General features: G+C 30.6%; 1 protein-coding gene across 2 annotated transcripts; it reads right to left on the bottom strand.

Annotated features, from left to right (window-relative positions):
- Positions 1–7,819: 7,819 nt before the first annotated feature.
- LOC105799616 (aluminum-activated malate transporter 8) lies at positions 7,820–9,995 on the bottom strand. 2 transcript variants are annotated; one of them, XM_052621469.1, is made up of 6 exons: positions 9,665–9,995; positions 9,411–9,551; positions 9,049–9,318; positions 8,864–8,976; positions 8,578–8,724; positions 7,820–8,492 (listed from the first exon to the last, which is right to left on the bottom strand). In XM_052621469.1, the coding sequence occupies exons 1-6, from the start codon at positions 9,948–9,950 to the stop codon at positions 7,962–7,964; spliced, it is 1,488 nt and encodes a 495-aa protein (XP_052477429.1). In that variant the 5' UTR covers positions 9,951–9,995; the 3' UTR covers positions 7,820–7,961. The 2 variants fall into 2 exon arrangements, with proteins under 2 accessions (XP_052477429.1, XP_012485729.2); XM_012630275.2 differs by having other exon boundaries at positions 7,822–8,492; positions 9,049–9,321.
- Between the last annotated feature and the right edge of the window lie 6,608 nt (positions 9,996–16,603).

Here is a 16,603-nt window from a genome sequence, read left to right as displayed (position 1 = left end):
ATAATTTAACCAATTAATGTATACATAGCACCAACCACATGTTTGATTTTCAGGCGCATAGAGGATGATTATGATTTTTAACGGAGAGACGACTTCAAAGGTTGGAAGAGAGGGTTAATAATAATTCTAAACTGAAATGTAACAAACTAGAAAAGGAAGAAGTTATTTAATGGGCTTATAAGTCCAATGATATCCGCCTGGGGTAGTGCAACTAATCCATAAGGCCTATGTAATACATAAGAGAAGCCCACTGAGTCTCCGTTAGGAGCGAGTAAAGTTAATTCTAAAATTGTTTAAAATTTTAAGTTGAAAGATAGAATTAGAGTGATTTGAATAATTGGAATAATTAAGTAAAGCCAACAATAGGAAGGTCATCAATGGTTATAGGACTTATAAATGCTAGTTTTCATCTAAAGCTTTGGTTCTTGTTGATAGTCAAAACCAAAATATCGAAATCGAAATTTTGCGCCAATGGTTATGTCATCTTATCACCTCTGAAAACTAAGTTTATTGTTGAGTTGGTTGAAATGTTTGGTGAAGAAACTAGTGTGATGCACTGTATTTATGGTTATGGACTTGTTCAGCTATGTTTGGGGATGAATCAGCTGTAATTTTTACAAAATCCTCGGAGGGTAATACATACAAAGATGCGATGTATGAACACCGGATCCCTTAGTTAAGAGTGAAGACCCCTCTGCAGGTTAATTAATCTCTAACTCATCATACAAAACCTGTTATACACAGAAAAAGAAAATCATCAAGGGAGACAAAGAAACCGCTGGCAATAAACTTTTTTGGCGTGCGCTTCACGTGTCAATCCAACTCATTTTGCATTTAAAACCACACAGAAATGGAGTTAAAAGAGTTTACAGTGGTGATGTAGGGTGGTTTATATATAAGTGGCCATGTGATTCCCATTTACCACCACAAACTGACTCTTCAACAAGTTGAAAAACTCTAAGATGGATCCAAATTTACAAGTAGGGAAGCAGGCTTTATAGTGGTCAAACTCAAAGCGCACGAGGGATTATTTTGGCAGCGACTGTTTGGAAATTTCAGTTTAGCCCATACACTTTCATGATTACTAATTATATTGCTTAAAACAACTTCTATACTCAACAATACGTAAGTCATAAAAGATATGTATTCAAATATGTTGATATTACTTCGGATTCTATATCTACACAAAGTTACACAACTTTTATTATTATTATTATTATTATTATTATCGTTTTTCTCTGTTAAAAAAAGAACCCTAGCTTTGTCCATCAGGGTTTCAGAGATTTTTAATGCATCATGACTATAACTCGAGTTGAGAATGAGATATCTTGATCTTATAATTACCAAATTGCCTTGTAACCAAAATGAGGAAAGGGTCTTCAATGATGAGTATATATGGTTGGAATCCCGTCAATTCATTACTGTCTAGGTTCATCCTGAAACACTTTCTCTATAATTAAAGTCATTCATGAACCTGATTTTCTAAGCTTTTTACTGATTCTGCGACTGTAAAACATTTAAGTGATTGGTTCCCTTGTTATTACTTAATTGAATTTACAGCTGGTTTAAGCTGTGGGATTGCAGCCGATTGGTAACTTCAAAAAAAGTAATAAACTTTACTGACATTTACCTAAAAAAACATGGTAATGAATGAACCACTTATATTGCAATTTGCATTGTGTTTCCCACGTTCTATTCGCATCTGAAATTAACTTTGACAAGCCATAATGCTAGTGCTGTAAAATATTGAATATAAATCGTAAACTTTTTAAGCTGTAATCAGGGCACTTCACTTTAAAGACATTGGGTGCGTTGTCCTGGTTCAATATATAGCATGGGAAATGAGTGACGGACTAAATAATATTTAGGAAAAGAAAAAGAGGAAACAACCAAGCCAGAAAAGAGCCGAGTTACTCATTCCACTAAACAATATCTTTCACTCTAGTATTTCTTTTTAGATTTTGATTTTTTTTTGTCAAAAATAATATCAATGCTATGCAATAAATGTAATTTTTTAAATTTAATTATTAACAAGGAAAACATGAATTCTTGGGTCTTGACAGCTAAGCAATCAGTGTTCCAATTCAATTCAATATCCACGGTCCAATTGATTATATAAGGTGATCTGACTCTCCAAACATGTTTCCTCAAATGATGTATTCTTCAATAATAGATTAGATATTATCCGCATAATCAGCACAACTCAAAAATACTATTCAATAAATTGTTAATATCATAAATATGAAAAATGTCTCAAACAACTCCATAATCAAAGGGTGGGCACCCCTTCAACACTCAATTATCAATTCCATATTTTTCAACTAATCAAAATTAATAGCTTGTATATATTTATTATTTATAACCCTTAAAAAGTATATGTTGAAAAATATTTATAAAATTTATATTTATAAAAATAAATGACACTTTGATTGTATTGACAAAATTAAGGTTTTGGAATTTTCGATGTTTTATTATTTCTAAATTTATTTTAGATTTAAATTGTGGGTTGTATTTGGTATACTCTATTGTTTTTATTCAACAATTAATTAAAAATTGTCATGTATTTTTTAAAATATTTTATCATGTTTTGAGAGTCATTTGTTAACATTTTAATGTGAAATTTAAAAACTCCAATAGTAATATACAAAATATTATTCTTTAAATTATAATTATAATGATGAACTTTTTAATATTATTTATTTTTCGGATGTTCCATTACATCAAACAATTTTAGTACAGTAATGATGATGATAATGATAACTCTTTTAGAATCACGGCCTGCTGACTGCTGTTATGTCCATTTCACATATCCAGCACTTAATTTGATTGACTTTTGACATTGGCATGCAAAACACAAGTTGCAGTAGCTATAAGCGATTTAAGTTCTGCTACGTGAAAGAAAGATTGGATTTAAATTTTATGTTTTAATTTAATTAATTTTTGAATCGATGAATTTTAATTTTTATATTTTTAAAATTTGAAAATTTAGTCTTGATTTTAATATCAGTTAAATTCATTTGATTGCCTTCAATTATTAATTTTATACTATGTGTGTAATTGTAAATTTAGTTCATATTTTCTAATTAAATTATTGTAAGTCATTACAGTTTTTGAAGATTTTAATGAGTAATACATAAAAATGATAAGTTGATATGGGCATTAATATATGATAATATATTTGTTACATCATATTTTGAAAATAACAAAACTAAACTTAACGAATTTAATAATTACCATTTAATTAAATATTTTAAAAATATAAAAATTAAAATAATCAATTTAAAATATTAAAAATTAAATTCAAACTGATAACCAATTTAAACCTAATTCATTTTATCAAAATGGGCTATCTTTAAAGCGGCCAAATTGGTGACATCAAAGAAAATAATGAAACGTAGAACAAGGTCAATGGGGGCAAACAAAGGAATATATATATACACACTAATCTGACCCTGAGTAGCAAAACAGGTTTTGCTGGGATCTGAACTTAAAAATTCACACACCAAACCCCTTGGATATATTGTCTTATTACTTTGTGCATTGGGATCAATAAACAATGCCCACTTGCATGGAATTATAAGTGGTGACCAACTCAAAATTCCGACCTCAATTGTTGAATGTCTGTATTGTAGTTTCAACTTTGTTATTGCTCGCCCATGGTTTATGCTAATCCCAAGAGCAGTATTACGTCCTTAATTAGTTTGCTAGTTCCACCGTAATATGACAACTTTTCTGTTTCCTTCACTTCCAAATTATCTATTCCTTCAGCGACAAAAATTTAATGTATGTTTTATGTTTGTCCGCACTATGTGAGAAGATCTTTTATTCTTTTAAAATAATAATTATATTAAAAAAATCATTATAGTGTGAAAATCATATGCTTAAAATATAGAAGCGTATAGTTTAGGTCTAATTAATAATAACATATGAAATACATATAACGTTAAAATGAAAAAAAATAGACTAAATGAATAATTGTTTATCGTGGTGTCGTCATCAATCTTAAGTTGGTGTAGAGTTAGTTTGTGCCACGAGCTCAATCAATAATATTATTAATATATATACAATTAATGGATGTAATAAAATTAAAATGCATAAAATATTAAAATAAAGTTTTGATTGAATGATAAATTTAAGATTTTCTACTGAAATACCACCATATCCCTATTTTTATTTTAAAACAAAAGATGAAGATACCCTCTAATAATATAACTTATCTTCAATACAAAAAATAATTAATTAATATAGATAAACTAAAAAAATCTTGAATTCAAGACAACATCTCGTATACCTCACGAGGTGAGGTTTAATTATTGTATGTAAAAGTAGAGAATTATAGAAATTCTTCTTCATAATTTTATATATGCCTCACAAGAATATGATTTTAATCAAAATTTCGGGTAAGAAAATGTGATAATTAATTAGTCAAAATTTAGGAGAGTAAGAGAGGAACATGAAACTATGTTTCCCTAGCCTAATAAATGAAATAAATTTTGATGTTTTTAAGCAAATATGAGAATATGTCGTAGGAATTGAGGTTTAAACTCTAGGTTTACAAATTTCATCTATGATCCAATTTTAATTAATGGTTGAAAAGTTAAATAGTGAATTTTTAGTAAAAAGAAATTAATGAAAGTAATGATTTTATATATATTCTAATTTTATTAATACAATGTTTTATAGTTAATAATTTAAATATTTCATTTGTAATTAATCACTATAAATAGATAATGCCATTTTCTCCACCAATCAAACGTTTTGTTAATAAGGGCTTGTAACAAGATATAATCAGGACAGGGGCAAGGCATACACGCTACAACACTACAAAATCAAAATAAGGCACCTGGTGTCAACTAGCAGAAACAAAACAACAACCTACCATAATTAAAAAATAAAAAATAAAACACCAGAACATATGAAGAAAAAAAACCCAATCAGTAATCCCACCAAGCTTTAAACATCTGGCTTCACTGGAGTGTCGTCTTTTCCAGAAAATCCGCCATGCTGATATCTTCCCAGAATACATTCACCAGAAAATTTTCCCAAATTTGGTCAATGTCGTTAAAACATTGCCAGTGTGGTCTTGAACGCCATTTCAGTGAGAACAAAAGTGTTTTGAGATTCGTAAATGAAAGCACCATGAGAAAGGAAGAAAATAGTTGAGTGAAAAACGATATCTACTTATTTTATTGAGAAAGCACTAAAATCTCAAAATAGAGACGAACCGGGATATATACCTGAAATTATCAAGAGAAGTCAACTAACAAGTATACCTGCCTGAGTCTCTTGAATCTTCCTACGTTTCATTTGTTACAACAAACTTAACTACACACACTAAGACAAAATACCAGACTTCCTTAACAGACTAAGCACACATTTAACACATGGCATGGCACCATCATATCACTAATATTCACCCCCCGTATCAAATGTCCTGAAACCTGTATCATGTTACTTGTTAAACCTCAGCCGCAAGAACAATACCAAAACGGACCATACTTGAGGAAAAAAAATACAATGTGGATACTAAGCACTAAGAGACCGTTACGGTAAATTAATTCTCAGTAATTTTTGTGATATTTTATTGGAATTTTACGAGATTCAGCATTGAAAATTTTGGAGCGTTTCAACCGATGAGATCAATTATTTGGCTTGTTGCTTTTAAAGGTTGGAAACTATGCATTTCTTTACAGAGATTTGGATCATGAAGTATTTATAGAGCTTGTCTCTAAGTGATTTCTAGAATATGTTTGTCATTTGAAGAAAGCTGACCTAAAGCAAGCACTACAAACATGATACGGTAAATTTGCTACATAGGCTTTAGAGTTTAGTTTAGAATCAAATGAAAAACTTTGGGTATTATTATACATTGATAATAACTGTAGATAATGAATCTGAAATTTCTAGTTTGAGGAATGACTTGTTTGCTCGTTTTGATATGAAAATATTGAGGGAGATTGAATTTTTTTTTGGTTTAGAAATTTTGATATGAAAATACTTTATTTCTCAAGAAGTCTTTTGGAGCGCTTAGTATGGGGAAGTCTAAAAAAAACACTACTCCAATGGAGCCAAATCTCAAGATTATGCAGAATCCAACAACTCCTCAACAAAAAGAATTATGCATTATGTGAAAGGAATGCTTGATTATGGTTTCTATACAATTTACTGATGCGGATTGGATTGGAGACACAAATGATTGCCACTCTACTTTAGGATATTGTTTCAAGATTAGTTCAACAATGGTTTCTTGGTGTAGCAAAAAACAAGACGTTGTTGCTTTGCCTGATATTGAAGCTGTTATGCGGCAGCAACTATAGCTACACAAAAATGCATTTGGTTGAAGAGGTTGACTGGAGACATGTGAGAAGTTAATTATGCTGTGTAAATCACGTGAGCTTTTCATCTTATCGAGTAAAAAAATTCCCGAATTAATTGAGTTGATGAGCATTATTTTATTATCCTATCTCGATTTGAAATTTTTTCAAATCGAGTCGAGTGAAATGAAATTTAGGTCGAATCGAATTGAGTGAAATTGTTCGAGTTAAATTAAAAAAAATAAAAATGTCAAATTAAAATTTGTTACTGTATAACAAATTCTATGTTAGAGCACATAAATTTGAAATCGAAAAAATTTTCAAAGCCAAATAAAAGAAAAATATATTTTAGTATGATAAACTTGAATGATTAGTTAACTTATTTAAGTCCCTAAAGTTTTTTTAATTTTAAAATTTATATGATTTTAGAATTAAAAAATATTATATCTTTAAAAAATATAAAATTTGGAATTTTTTATAAACATTTTGATTTTTTTCTAGTTTTTGTTGAGAGAGAAATCAATTTGCTCCTTTTCAAAATTGACAGGGACCAAAGGGGTATTTACACCAAACTATCGTTCGAATTGTAAAATTCAACTTGACTCGAACTCGAAACTCGAAATAATTATTTAAGTTAACTCAAATAACTCAATTCGATTAACTCAAAATTTGAATTTTTTTAATTTTTTAGAATCAAATCAAATTTTGCTCACTCCTAAATACCATCAAACGAAGTACGCACCACTTTATTTGTGAAAATATTTTCACCAAAGCTTTGGTGAAGCCTAAGTTTCAATATTTTAGAGATGCTCTAAGAGTTGCGGATTGAAAGTTTGCAAAAGGGAGAGTGTCAAAATATAAATTTCTAGGGTGTGTTTGATTGAATAGAAAAGTTGAGGGATGAAAGGAGGGAGTGGAAAAGTGGAAATAAAATAAATTTTGAGTGTGTTTGGTTGGGAAGAAAAGTGAGAAGAGAAATGATCATTTTCCATGCTAATGCATAAAAATCAATACTTCCAAATTGAAATGATGAGAGAGATGTGTATGCTAGTCTAAATTTATGTATTTTTCAAATGTTTCATTTTTTACCAAACAATGAATGGAAAGACTACCAAAGAAATTATATTGTTTTATCCTCTTAGCTCTCTACTCATTTAATTTTCATCATTCCAATATTTTTTACCAAATTAAATTTCTTGCATTTTCAATGTCACGTTGCATGAGCTATTTATTAGTTTTATTTAAGTGCTTAGTTATTATGTTGTGAGGCTTGTAGTAGTGGTAAATCAAAGTATGATGTAGAGAAATTTGTGAAGTTGATAAATATAATCACATTTGTTTTACTCTCTCGTTTATTTATCTTCTTATTGAATTTTAATTCCTTATTATAAAATACAAACTCAAATTTTATAGTTGACTTCCCAAAACGAAAGAAAAAAAAGGTCTCACATATATAGCCCAAATTGCAAGAAGCTAAAGAAATTATTAGCAAATCCTTCCCTTTTTCTATATATTATAATGTGTAAAAGAGGGAAGAATTAGCTAATAGTTTCTTCCCTCTTCAATTGCCCCATATTGAAAATAAGAACTAATTTGATTAGAAAAATAAAAAGAAAGACAAGCTAATCACATGTTAGCAACAAATATTTACAGTGCTTCTATTTTTTTGCCAGGCTTTGGCACTTGATGCTGATCACAAGCCTTCTCATTCTCTGGCGAATCGGTGGATATAATTTCGTGTATTGTGATAACAACATTGTCGTTGGCGGTGCTATCACCATCCAAAACAGGTTGGATTATTCCCCTATGAAGCAACTGCGGTCGTTTCTCGGGTGAAACAGTTGGTTCCACTGTCTCCTTTTCGAAGTGAGCTAGTTGGGAAAGTTCATGGACTGCTTCTGATATTTTCTCAACGCATTTCACTATCTCAACCAAGATCGAGCCCACTGTGGCTGCTGGTAATATTGCTGCCAAGTCTGCATTCTCTAAAGAAGCAGCTTTGAGGGCAAACTTGAGGTCTTTCATGGCAGCTTTGGAGTTCTCCACATGGGTATTGGCTGAAGAATATGGATCTGTCATTGTTTTCATCGATCTGGCTAATGCTTTTAGTGTTTTCCCACATTCTGCACTCATTCTTGTACATGATCCTTCTATTTTACCTTTGAATTCTTCTGATCCCTGCAAATTAATGCGACCATAAATTAAATGCTTTTCTCCAAATTTGCTGTTTAAAGATTGTACACACAAGTTTTAGAATATATACTTGGATATGATCAGAGCCGATGCAGCCATTAATAGCTTCAATCTGGTATGCACATTGTCGAGCAAGGGCTCCAATCTTCAAGTAGTGTTTCCATGGGTGACGGAGGCGAAAGCGTCCATGTCCAGGTTCCCATCTTGCAAAATTTGCCTGTTATTTATGTCATTAGATCAAAATCATGGTATCAATTATATTAAAAGGAAGAGGTTAATTTTAGAGCAAGTACAAATGTTAGTGGCATGCATGTAAACTGCAATGGCCAAGTTTAGTGGAGAGAAGCCAAACTCACCAAAGATTCTTCATTGCTCTTTGAGTTGAGAATACTTTTATATCCCTGAGGAAATGACTTGCCGGTGCCCATGCCATCACTTTCAGAGGATTGAAAATATACACCTCCAAATCCTGCATTTAGTATTGTTATTAATATATGCAGTATTCTAATTTTATATCAATATTATTTTTGTTAATGCACACCTTCAAGGTAAGTAGCAAGCTTTTCGAGGTTGGAAGCGATGGCCTTGTGAAGATCTTCACCGGCCCATACTGGACAAACAAATATAGCTATAAGCATGCAGGTTGCTCCTCCCATTATAATTGTTGAGAGTCGTTGGTGAGCCAAAACTACCAGTTCATTCACTCGGTACCCCGAAACAGCTACCAAACTGAATGTCAGTATAAATATCAGCACCCCATAATCATATCTTGCCTTGATCCTTGGAAAGAATCTTGAAAATGTTGCTGCTGCTGCTGTAATAATCAACACCAATCAACTTGCATGAGTACGTGAAAACATATATAGAGAAACATATATAGTTTATTTTGACACATATATATACCTAAAAGGAAAACAAGGATTCCAAGGACAATCGGTTCTCCATTCTTTCCGAAGAGACTTGCAAAGTAATCTGCTCCAAGTCCAAGAGCACCGGCGAGAAATGTAGCAAAGCCTCTATTTAAACTCTTGCTTAGAGTTCCACCTGGATATATATATATATATATATATATATATATATAATAGGATAAAGATATGAGTAATGTTCACTATTTTTCAACAGTTGAGATTTTTTGACAGTCTCCTGGAGTAACTTACCCACTGTGAATTCAAATACGACCACAACTGTTAGCACCGCCCACATTCCCGACACCCCAAAACCATCATAGATAGGCCTAGCATAGTACAAGAGTGACACCAATGTGAGAGCAAGTCCCACTTTCAGGGAGTGAGTAAGCCTTCTTGGGTCATCTTGGCCAAGCCTTTTGATGCTCTTAGCTGTTGATGTAACCTTGGCCTTCAATTTGCCAGGCAAGGCCTTAACCCTGCCCCAAGCACCCGCAAAAAATCTGGCTTTATCTTGGGCTGTTGAATCAATATCCATGGCTGTGGAAAGATGCTTGTTACTTTTTCTTTCGGTCAAGGTAACTAAGAAGAGGGAATGTGTATGAAGAATTGAAGATTGTCCTCGACTGCCCTCATATTTATAAGTAGAAAAGTTGGGTGCCAAATAATATTTAATTGGGGAATGAGAGACAAACATTTAATTTGAGGGATTTCTACTTTCTAGTGCTGAGTAGACCTAACACATTGTTTATTACTACAAACAGAAGCCCACTCTTTATTACAAGAATAGAGAGTTTAGCCCACTCTCATACCACAAATATATATTGTTAGTGGCACAGTGGGTTAGTTTAGCCCACCAGGATTCAGGAGTCAGAACCAAAGGCTTTGAAGCACCATCTGTTGTACTTTCCTTGAGAAATAGGCACTGTCAAATTGGCTTCGACAGCCAAGTTTTTTTCTTTATTTGGACCCCTTTCTAAAATCTCTTTTACTTGCATTTGGGGTATGTCAATTACCTAAACTCAGCTGGATAACAATACTTAATTTGCTAACTCAGTTTATATCTGTTTTAATCTTTGGTACTGAATTATCCAAACCACAAATTTTTTTTAGGGTTTTGTTTTTTTATTCTTTTAATTAACAAAGTGGAAGGATGATGAGGCTAAAGCTTTAAACTATTGCCAAATAATCTAGCCAAAAGAATCTATTGTGTTAATGGCATTGGACAACAATCAGTCCTGCCCCCCCTTTTTTTAATTTATTTTTATATATAGCCTAAAGCCAAAATATTTGAGGAAAAAAAACTTGGTTCAACAAGAACAACGTGCATTAAGTAGTATGAACCGTGGGAGTTGGGAATCAATTAAGAAATTAAAAAAGAAAAAAATGTCCAACAAATCATAGTGTATGCCTCTAGTTCTCAACAGAACCGAAAGTTAAGAAGTAAGTCACCATGATTCTTTCCTGCAGTAAGTTATTAACATTGAAAATGGATGCACAACATTAGATGATGGTGACTTTGCATAAAAGAAGAAATAAAGTAAGAAGAAGTGAAAAGATAGCGGATGACAGATAATGTTATTAAATCGATACTCTTTTCCAGCTTTTAGATATTAAAAAAAATCAATGAAAAAAAACAGACATGGCTAACTTAAATGTTGTAAACACTGATAATCCCATGGTTTAAACATTCCATATTTTTATTTTGTTTACCTTATAATCATAACCCACCAAAGATGACTCGTCAGCAATCACTACTCGTTTTATCTTTTAAAAACAATTCCTTTCAGTTGGTATGCTTATATATTTTCCTTGTTGGAAGTTTTAGAGAAGGAATTTCATCTCCATCCTTTACGCAAAATTCTTACATATTTGGCATAAAATACCTGAAGTTGGTTGAAAATGTGGATGAAATAAGAAATTAAGGAGAGTGGAAGAGGGAAACAGCAAAGCAACGAGTAGTTGAATTCTATCACTCATGCTATCCCATCTCAACATTATCCGATTTCCAATTATTTTCTTTACTTCCTATCGTGCTTATGGCTTTACATATCATTTGAATGGCCGGAAATCCACGTGAACAAATCCAATGTATATTTAATGTATTGATGTTGATGGTCTAGGTAACTTGCTCTTCTTTTTTCAAAATCGTATCTACTATTCAAATATCATGCTTTATTATAATATTTTTAGAGTAAATTTATAAATTTAAATAAATATTATTGGCATTGAATTCAAGTTGAATCAAATTGAGTTGAGATTGAATTTTTTTTCTTTCTTAAGCACGGCTCAAAATGAATTCGATCAATTCAATCAATGGAATTACCTTACTTTTGACAAGGTATAATTGAATGCTTTGTTATCTTTTGCTTTTTGTCAACTTTAAGACAAATTTTTCACATCGATTTGATGAATTTATTTGTTATAAATATTTTATTATTATAAAATAGATGCCTATTAGGATAAGAATTTTGATGTATTTTAGGAATTTAATGTCTATTAGGAGTAGGGCTTTGTATAATTCTTACTTCCTTACTTATATAAATATAGACTTTGGAGAAGTATTGTAAATATTTTATAGCTTAATAAAATACATATTTCTCTCTTTGTTCTCCTATATTTTTTTTTACTTTATTTGTTGTTTATTTTATAATACATTATCAGCACAATGCTCAATTTTCTTCTAGCTTTTTTCTTAAGTTCCCTTGAGAAAAGATTGCAAAGAAAGAAAAAATTCTAGGCAAATCACCAAAGGAAAAAATGCTATAAAATTAGGTGAAACTTTTTTACTCTTTCAGTTAGTTTAGCTAGTTGCAATTGAACATGCAACTAAAAGATAAATTTATCGATTTTCAATTGGTATCAGAGCTAGGCACTTGGTGTACTAAGTAGCGACTCTACTATTGAATTAGCCAAAAGAGATACAGAGACTCTTAATCTCAAGACCCACTATGCTTGATGGCACATATGAGAGCTTATATCAAAAGCCTTTTTATCAAAAAGGCTTGAAAGATTATTTTATTTGGTGAGAACCACCTACTCAAGAAATCGATGGAGTTCAAATCATCAAACCTGAAACCACCTGGTCAGCGAATGAAGACAAGGTAGCCAGTTTCAGTTCAAAAACCTTGAATGATATTTTCAATGGTGTAGATCCTTAGAAATTCTAAGCATCTCCAAGTGCAATTTTGCTCATGATGCTTTGGATCACTCTTGAAACGTCACATGAATGAACTACTTTTGTGACACAATTGAAACTTTAGATGTTAACATCTAGATTTGAAAATTTAAGAATATCACATGAATAAACAATTTCTGATTTTTTATGCTAAACTAGGTGACATCTTTAACGAAGCTTTTGCTCTTGGTGATGAGTACTCGAGTGCCAAGATGGTTTAAAGGATTTTGAAATATCTTCTTGAACGTTTTGCAATTAAGGTGACTATGATATAAGAGGTAAATGATATTGATACAATGATGATTGATGTGCTTATTGGATCCTAACAAACCTTTGACATGAATCTTGATGAGTTCAAAAAGAGTAATGGTAGAAAGTAACATTGCTTTGTAAGTTATTTCTTCAGTTGCAATTAAAGAAGAAAATCTTATGGAAGTTTTGCTATAATAGTTGGCGATCTTAGAAGAAAGTTTGAAAGTCATCCAGATGTATAATGATGTTGGGCGATCTACAATCATGAATAGAAGAAAAAAAAAGTTATGAGCGGATATAGAAATAAGAAGAAAAAAAATTAAATGTCATGAATGCAAACACTATGGACATACCAAGGTTGAATGTGACAACACTATTAAAAGGTTGAAGTCTTTTGAAGTTACTTTGAGTGATTCTAAAAGTGAAGATGTTGATGAAAAAGATAATATCAACAACCATGTTTCTTTTACTTCCCAGTTGTTTACAATAGTTGCAATTGATTCAAAAACTTTATAGATTGGTTGATGCTTGAACCAAACATGAAGTTACAACCGACATAACAACTAACAAAAATCAAAATGAAGATATTTCGAACATCATGAATACTCTATCAAGATTTCGTGGAAAAGATCCTTATTGTTCCATAAGTTGTGGCTCATATTTATAGAGTTGTTTAAGAGTTAGCATCCATTGCACCCCTATTGAAACATCTTATTGAGGTAGTGTCTATTGATGCAACTATCGAAGAGGAATTTTTTTTTTTTTACGTTCTTACTGCTAGTCTTTTCTTTTTGTTTATTCATGATGTTTCCTACTTGTTATTGTTTTGTGATGTTAATGAAACTTTAGCTTATGAAGATATTCCTCCAATCACAATTACCTCAACATTTGAAAGGCTATCTAATGTTGATAAGGTTAGACTTATAGAGCATCTCGATGAAGACTTAGCCTATATTGGCAAGAAACTCCAGCACTTAGAAAGTCAAATGAAGCTCTTTAACAATAAGAAGATTTGTGGTCTCTGATACAAAGAAAATTTGCTTGCTTGTGGATCTTTGAGCAATAAAGGGGGAGAATAAGTCATACTCACCATGAGGGAGTCAAGGGGTATGATTTTTTTTGTTGATTTGATGATTGATGATGATATTTTTTTCATGGATTTTATTTTTATAAAAAATTATAAAAATTGATTCATGCGAAAAATCATACCCCTTTACCCTCCCAACAAATAAATTATAAAAAATTTTAAAAATAAAAGTCATAAAAATTGGTTCAAATGGTTTTTTTTATCCCGGGTCAATCAGTTTGTACCATTAGGGATGACAATGGAGCGGGGTGGGGGTGAATATTGCTAAATCCACCATTGCTCCACAGTTAGCATGCTCTACTCCACCACTAGCCCCACTTCACTATCAATGTATATTCTTGAAAACCTTACCACCTCTATGGATGTTGGATGCATTCATCCTCGTTCTACCCCACCTCACCCCATTCCACTCCACTCTGCTCCACTTCAATTTAATTTTTGCTACTTATCTTTAATAATTTCAATCTTTTTTTATGTAAAGTAAATATTTAAAAACAATTTGTAAAAAATTATTTAAATATAAAATATAAGAATATTTTTTTTCTATATTACATTTTTACATTTTTACCCTTTTAATAGTTTATATATACAAGGATAAAATAGTACTTTCATATAGTGGAGCGGGGTGAGACAAGCAATTACCATAACTGCTCCATATCCACCGTCCAAAATAAAAAAAATCCACCCCACCCTACCCTATGTCACTTTTTAAAAAAAAAATATATCTGCTTCGAATCGAAATCCATTAGGTGGTTCAAGTTTTGCCATCCCTACGTATCGATTCATAGGTCAACCGATTTTAAAATTTATAATTTTTTTTAGCCCTCAATATTTACAGTATTATTTTTGTCGGTCCATACCCTTTAAAAATACTTAAAAATTTTAAAAACTATTTTTTTCATATTTTAAAAAATAAAAGTTTAAAATTATTTTTTAAAATAAAAATGTGAAAAAAAACTCTTTAGAAATAAAAAATAAAAAATATCTTTTACAAAATATTTTTAAAATATAAAAATTTTCAAATTTCATTGTTATAAAAACCGGATTGAACTAATTGGACGAGAAATCGACAGGTCAACCAATTTTTTACCTCTCATCGAATCAATACCCCAACCAATTTTTGGTCCACCTTGTCCAACCCGGTTTAGATAACATTGAATTTTAATTTTTTATATTTTAATTTTTTAATTTTAAAGAATTTTTATTTTTCATAACTTTTTTTAAAATGATCATTTTAAAATTTTTACTTTTTTAATATGATTTTTTTGGGAAACCCAAATATTTTTGTACTATTCAGAATATATATTTGGATAATAATAGTACGTCTATATTATTTGGATAATAAATTATTATTTTAATATTATTTATGTAAATTTCCCAAATTTTTTGAAAAATAGATAACAATTGTGTAAAAGTTGATTCAATTGAATACAAAGAAACACTTCCGTCCGCTTTTTTAAAATTTATTTCCCATTCTTGATTTTAGTTAATTAATTAATTTAATTAATTATTAAATCAAAATATTTCTTTAAAAAGTGACATGTCAGCTTTACAACAAATTAACATTCGCCACATGCACAATTTATTATTAATTAAAATCTATATCATATTAAATAATGATTATTTTATTATATCCTAATCATCGTCATCAATGTTATCAATATTTTGGATGATTTTTGTTAACACCGTTAATAATTTTACCAACTTTGAAGGATTAATTTACTTACTTCTTGAAATTAGAGGGATTGGTCAAGGACTTTCACCCATAGTTGAATGGCTGATAAGGGAGTGTTAAAGATCATACTTAAATTGTTTGAATGTGTTGGTATGTTTTTTTTAAATATAAATGTTAAATGGAGATAATTAATATCGATATATTGTTTGGATATAACTTTAGTTGCGACTCAACTTATATACGAAAGATAATGTAATATTTAGGGAGATTATAAAAAATGAGGTGGATTGTCATATTAGCAACAAAATAATTGAATCAACAAGCTTTAACGATTACGTTTGCCATATAATAGTTCAAAATGAAAATGTGGCTCAAAATACATAATTAAATGTATTTTGGTGAATAGCAATTGATATTTTTGGTTAAAATTTAAGTGCATCTAAAATTGGTATTACTTGTTATTCTCTAAATTTAATATTATCTTAAGAAATAAAATCAATGTAATAAAAAATATTTTGAAGATAAAATTTGAACGTGTGCTAATATCATGAGCAAAGTGGGGAGATATCGTGTTCTTTGAATCTCCATAATTTATGGTAAAACAATATGAATATTATTCTGACAAAACCACTTGAAATATGTATCTATGCTAAAATCCGAAATTGCATAAAAACACAACCATTGGGGTCCTCATCATTTCATAACACAAGAAAGGAAAAGATAATATTATTTTCCTATCAACCAAAAACATGCATGTTCAGTATACCCAACGCCAATGGACAAATAATGTCCAACCCTTCATGCTTACATCTTTATGGGTATCCAATTCTTTAATCCTTTTTAATCCTGTGAAACACATGTCTGCCTATTTGTTCAAAATTAACCTAATTAAAATACATTTAAGATTCCATTATTTCTTGTACGTACGAGTAGAGAACCAAAAATTAAAGACAAGTAGTTGTTTTTTTGGTCATCTAGAATTTCAATAAATATAACATT

Source organism: Gossypium raimondii, chromosome 9 (assembly GCF_025698545.1).
Source record: "Gossypium raimondii isolate GPD5lz chromosome 9, ASM2569854v1, whole genome shotgun sequence".
Taxonomy (NCBI): domain Eukaryota; kingdom Viridiplantae; phylum Streptophyta; class Magnoliopsida; order Malvales; family Malvaceae; genus Gossypium; species Gossypium raimondii.
Note: the sequence above shows the minus strand (reverse complement) of the source record. Positions and strands in the feature narration are given on the sequence as shown.

Excerpts from the sequence above, each read along its gene's own strand:
- LOC105799616 (XM_012630275.2), bottom strand. The coding sequence starts at position 9,950 with ATGGATATTGATTCAACAGCCCAAGATAAAGCCAGATTTTTTGCGGGT. Across the intron at positions 8,725-8,863 it reads AGAGCAATGAAGAATCTTTG|GCAAATTTTGCAAGATGGGA; the intron begins GTGAGTTTGGCT and ends CATAAATAACAG. Across the intron at positions 8,493-8,577 it reads TCGGCTCTGATCATATCCAA|GGATCAGAAGAATTCAAAGG; the intron begins GTATATATTCTA and ends ATTAATTTGCAG.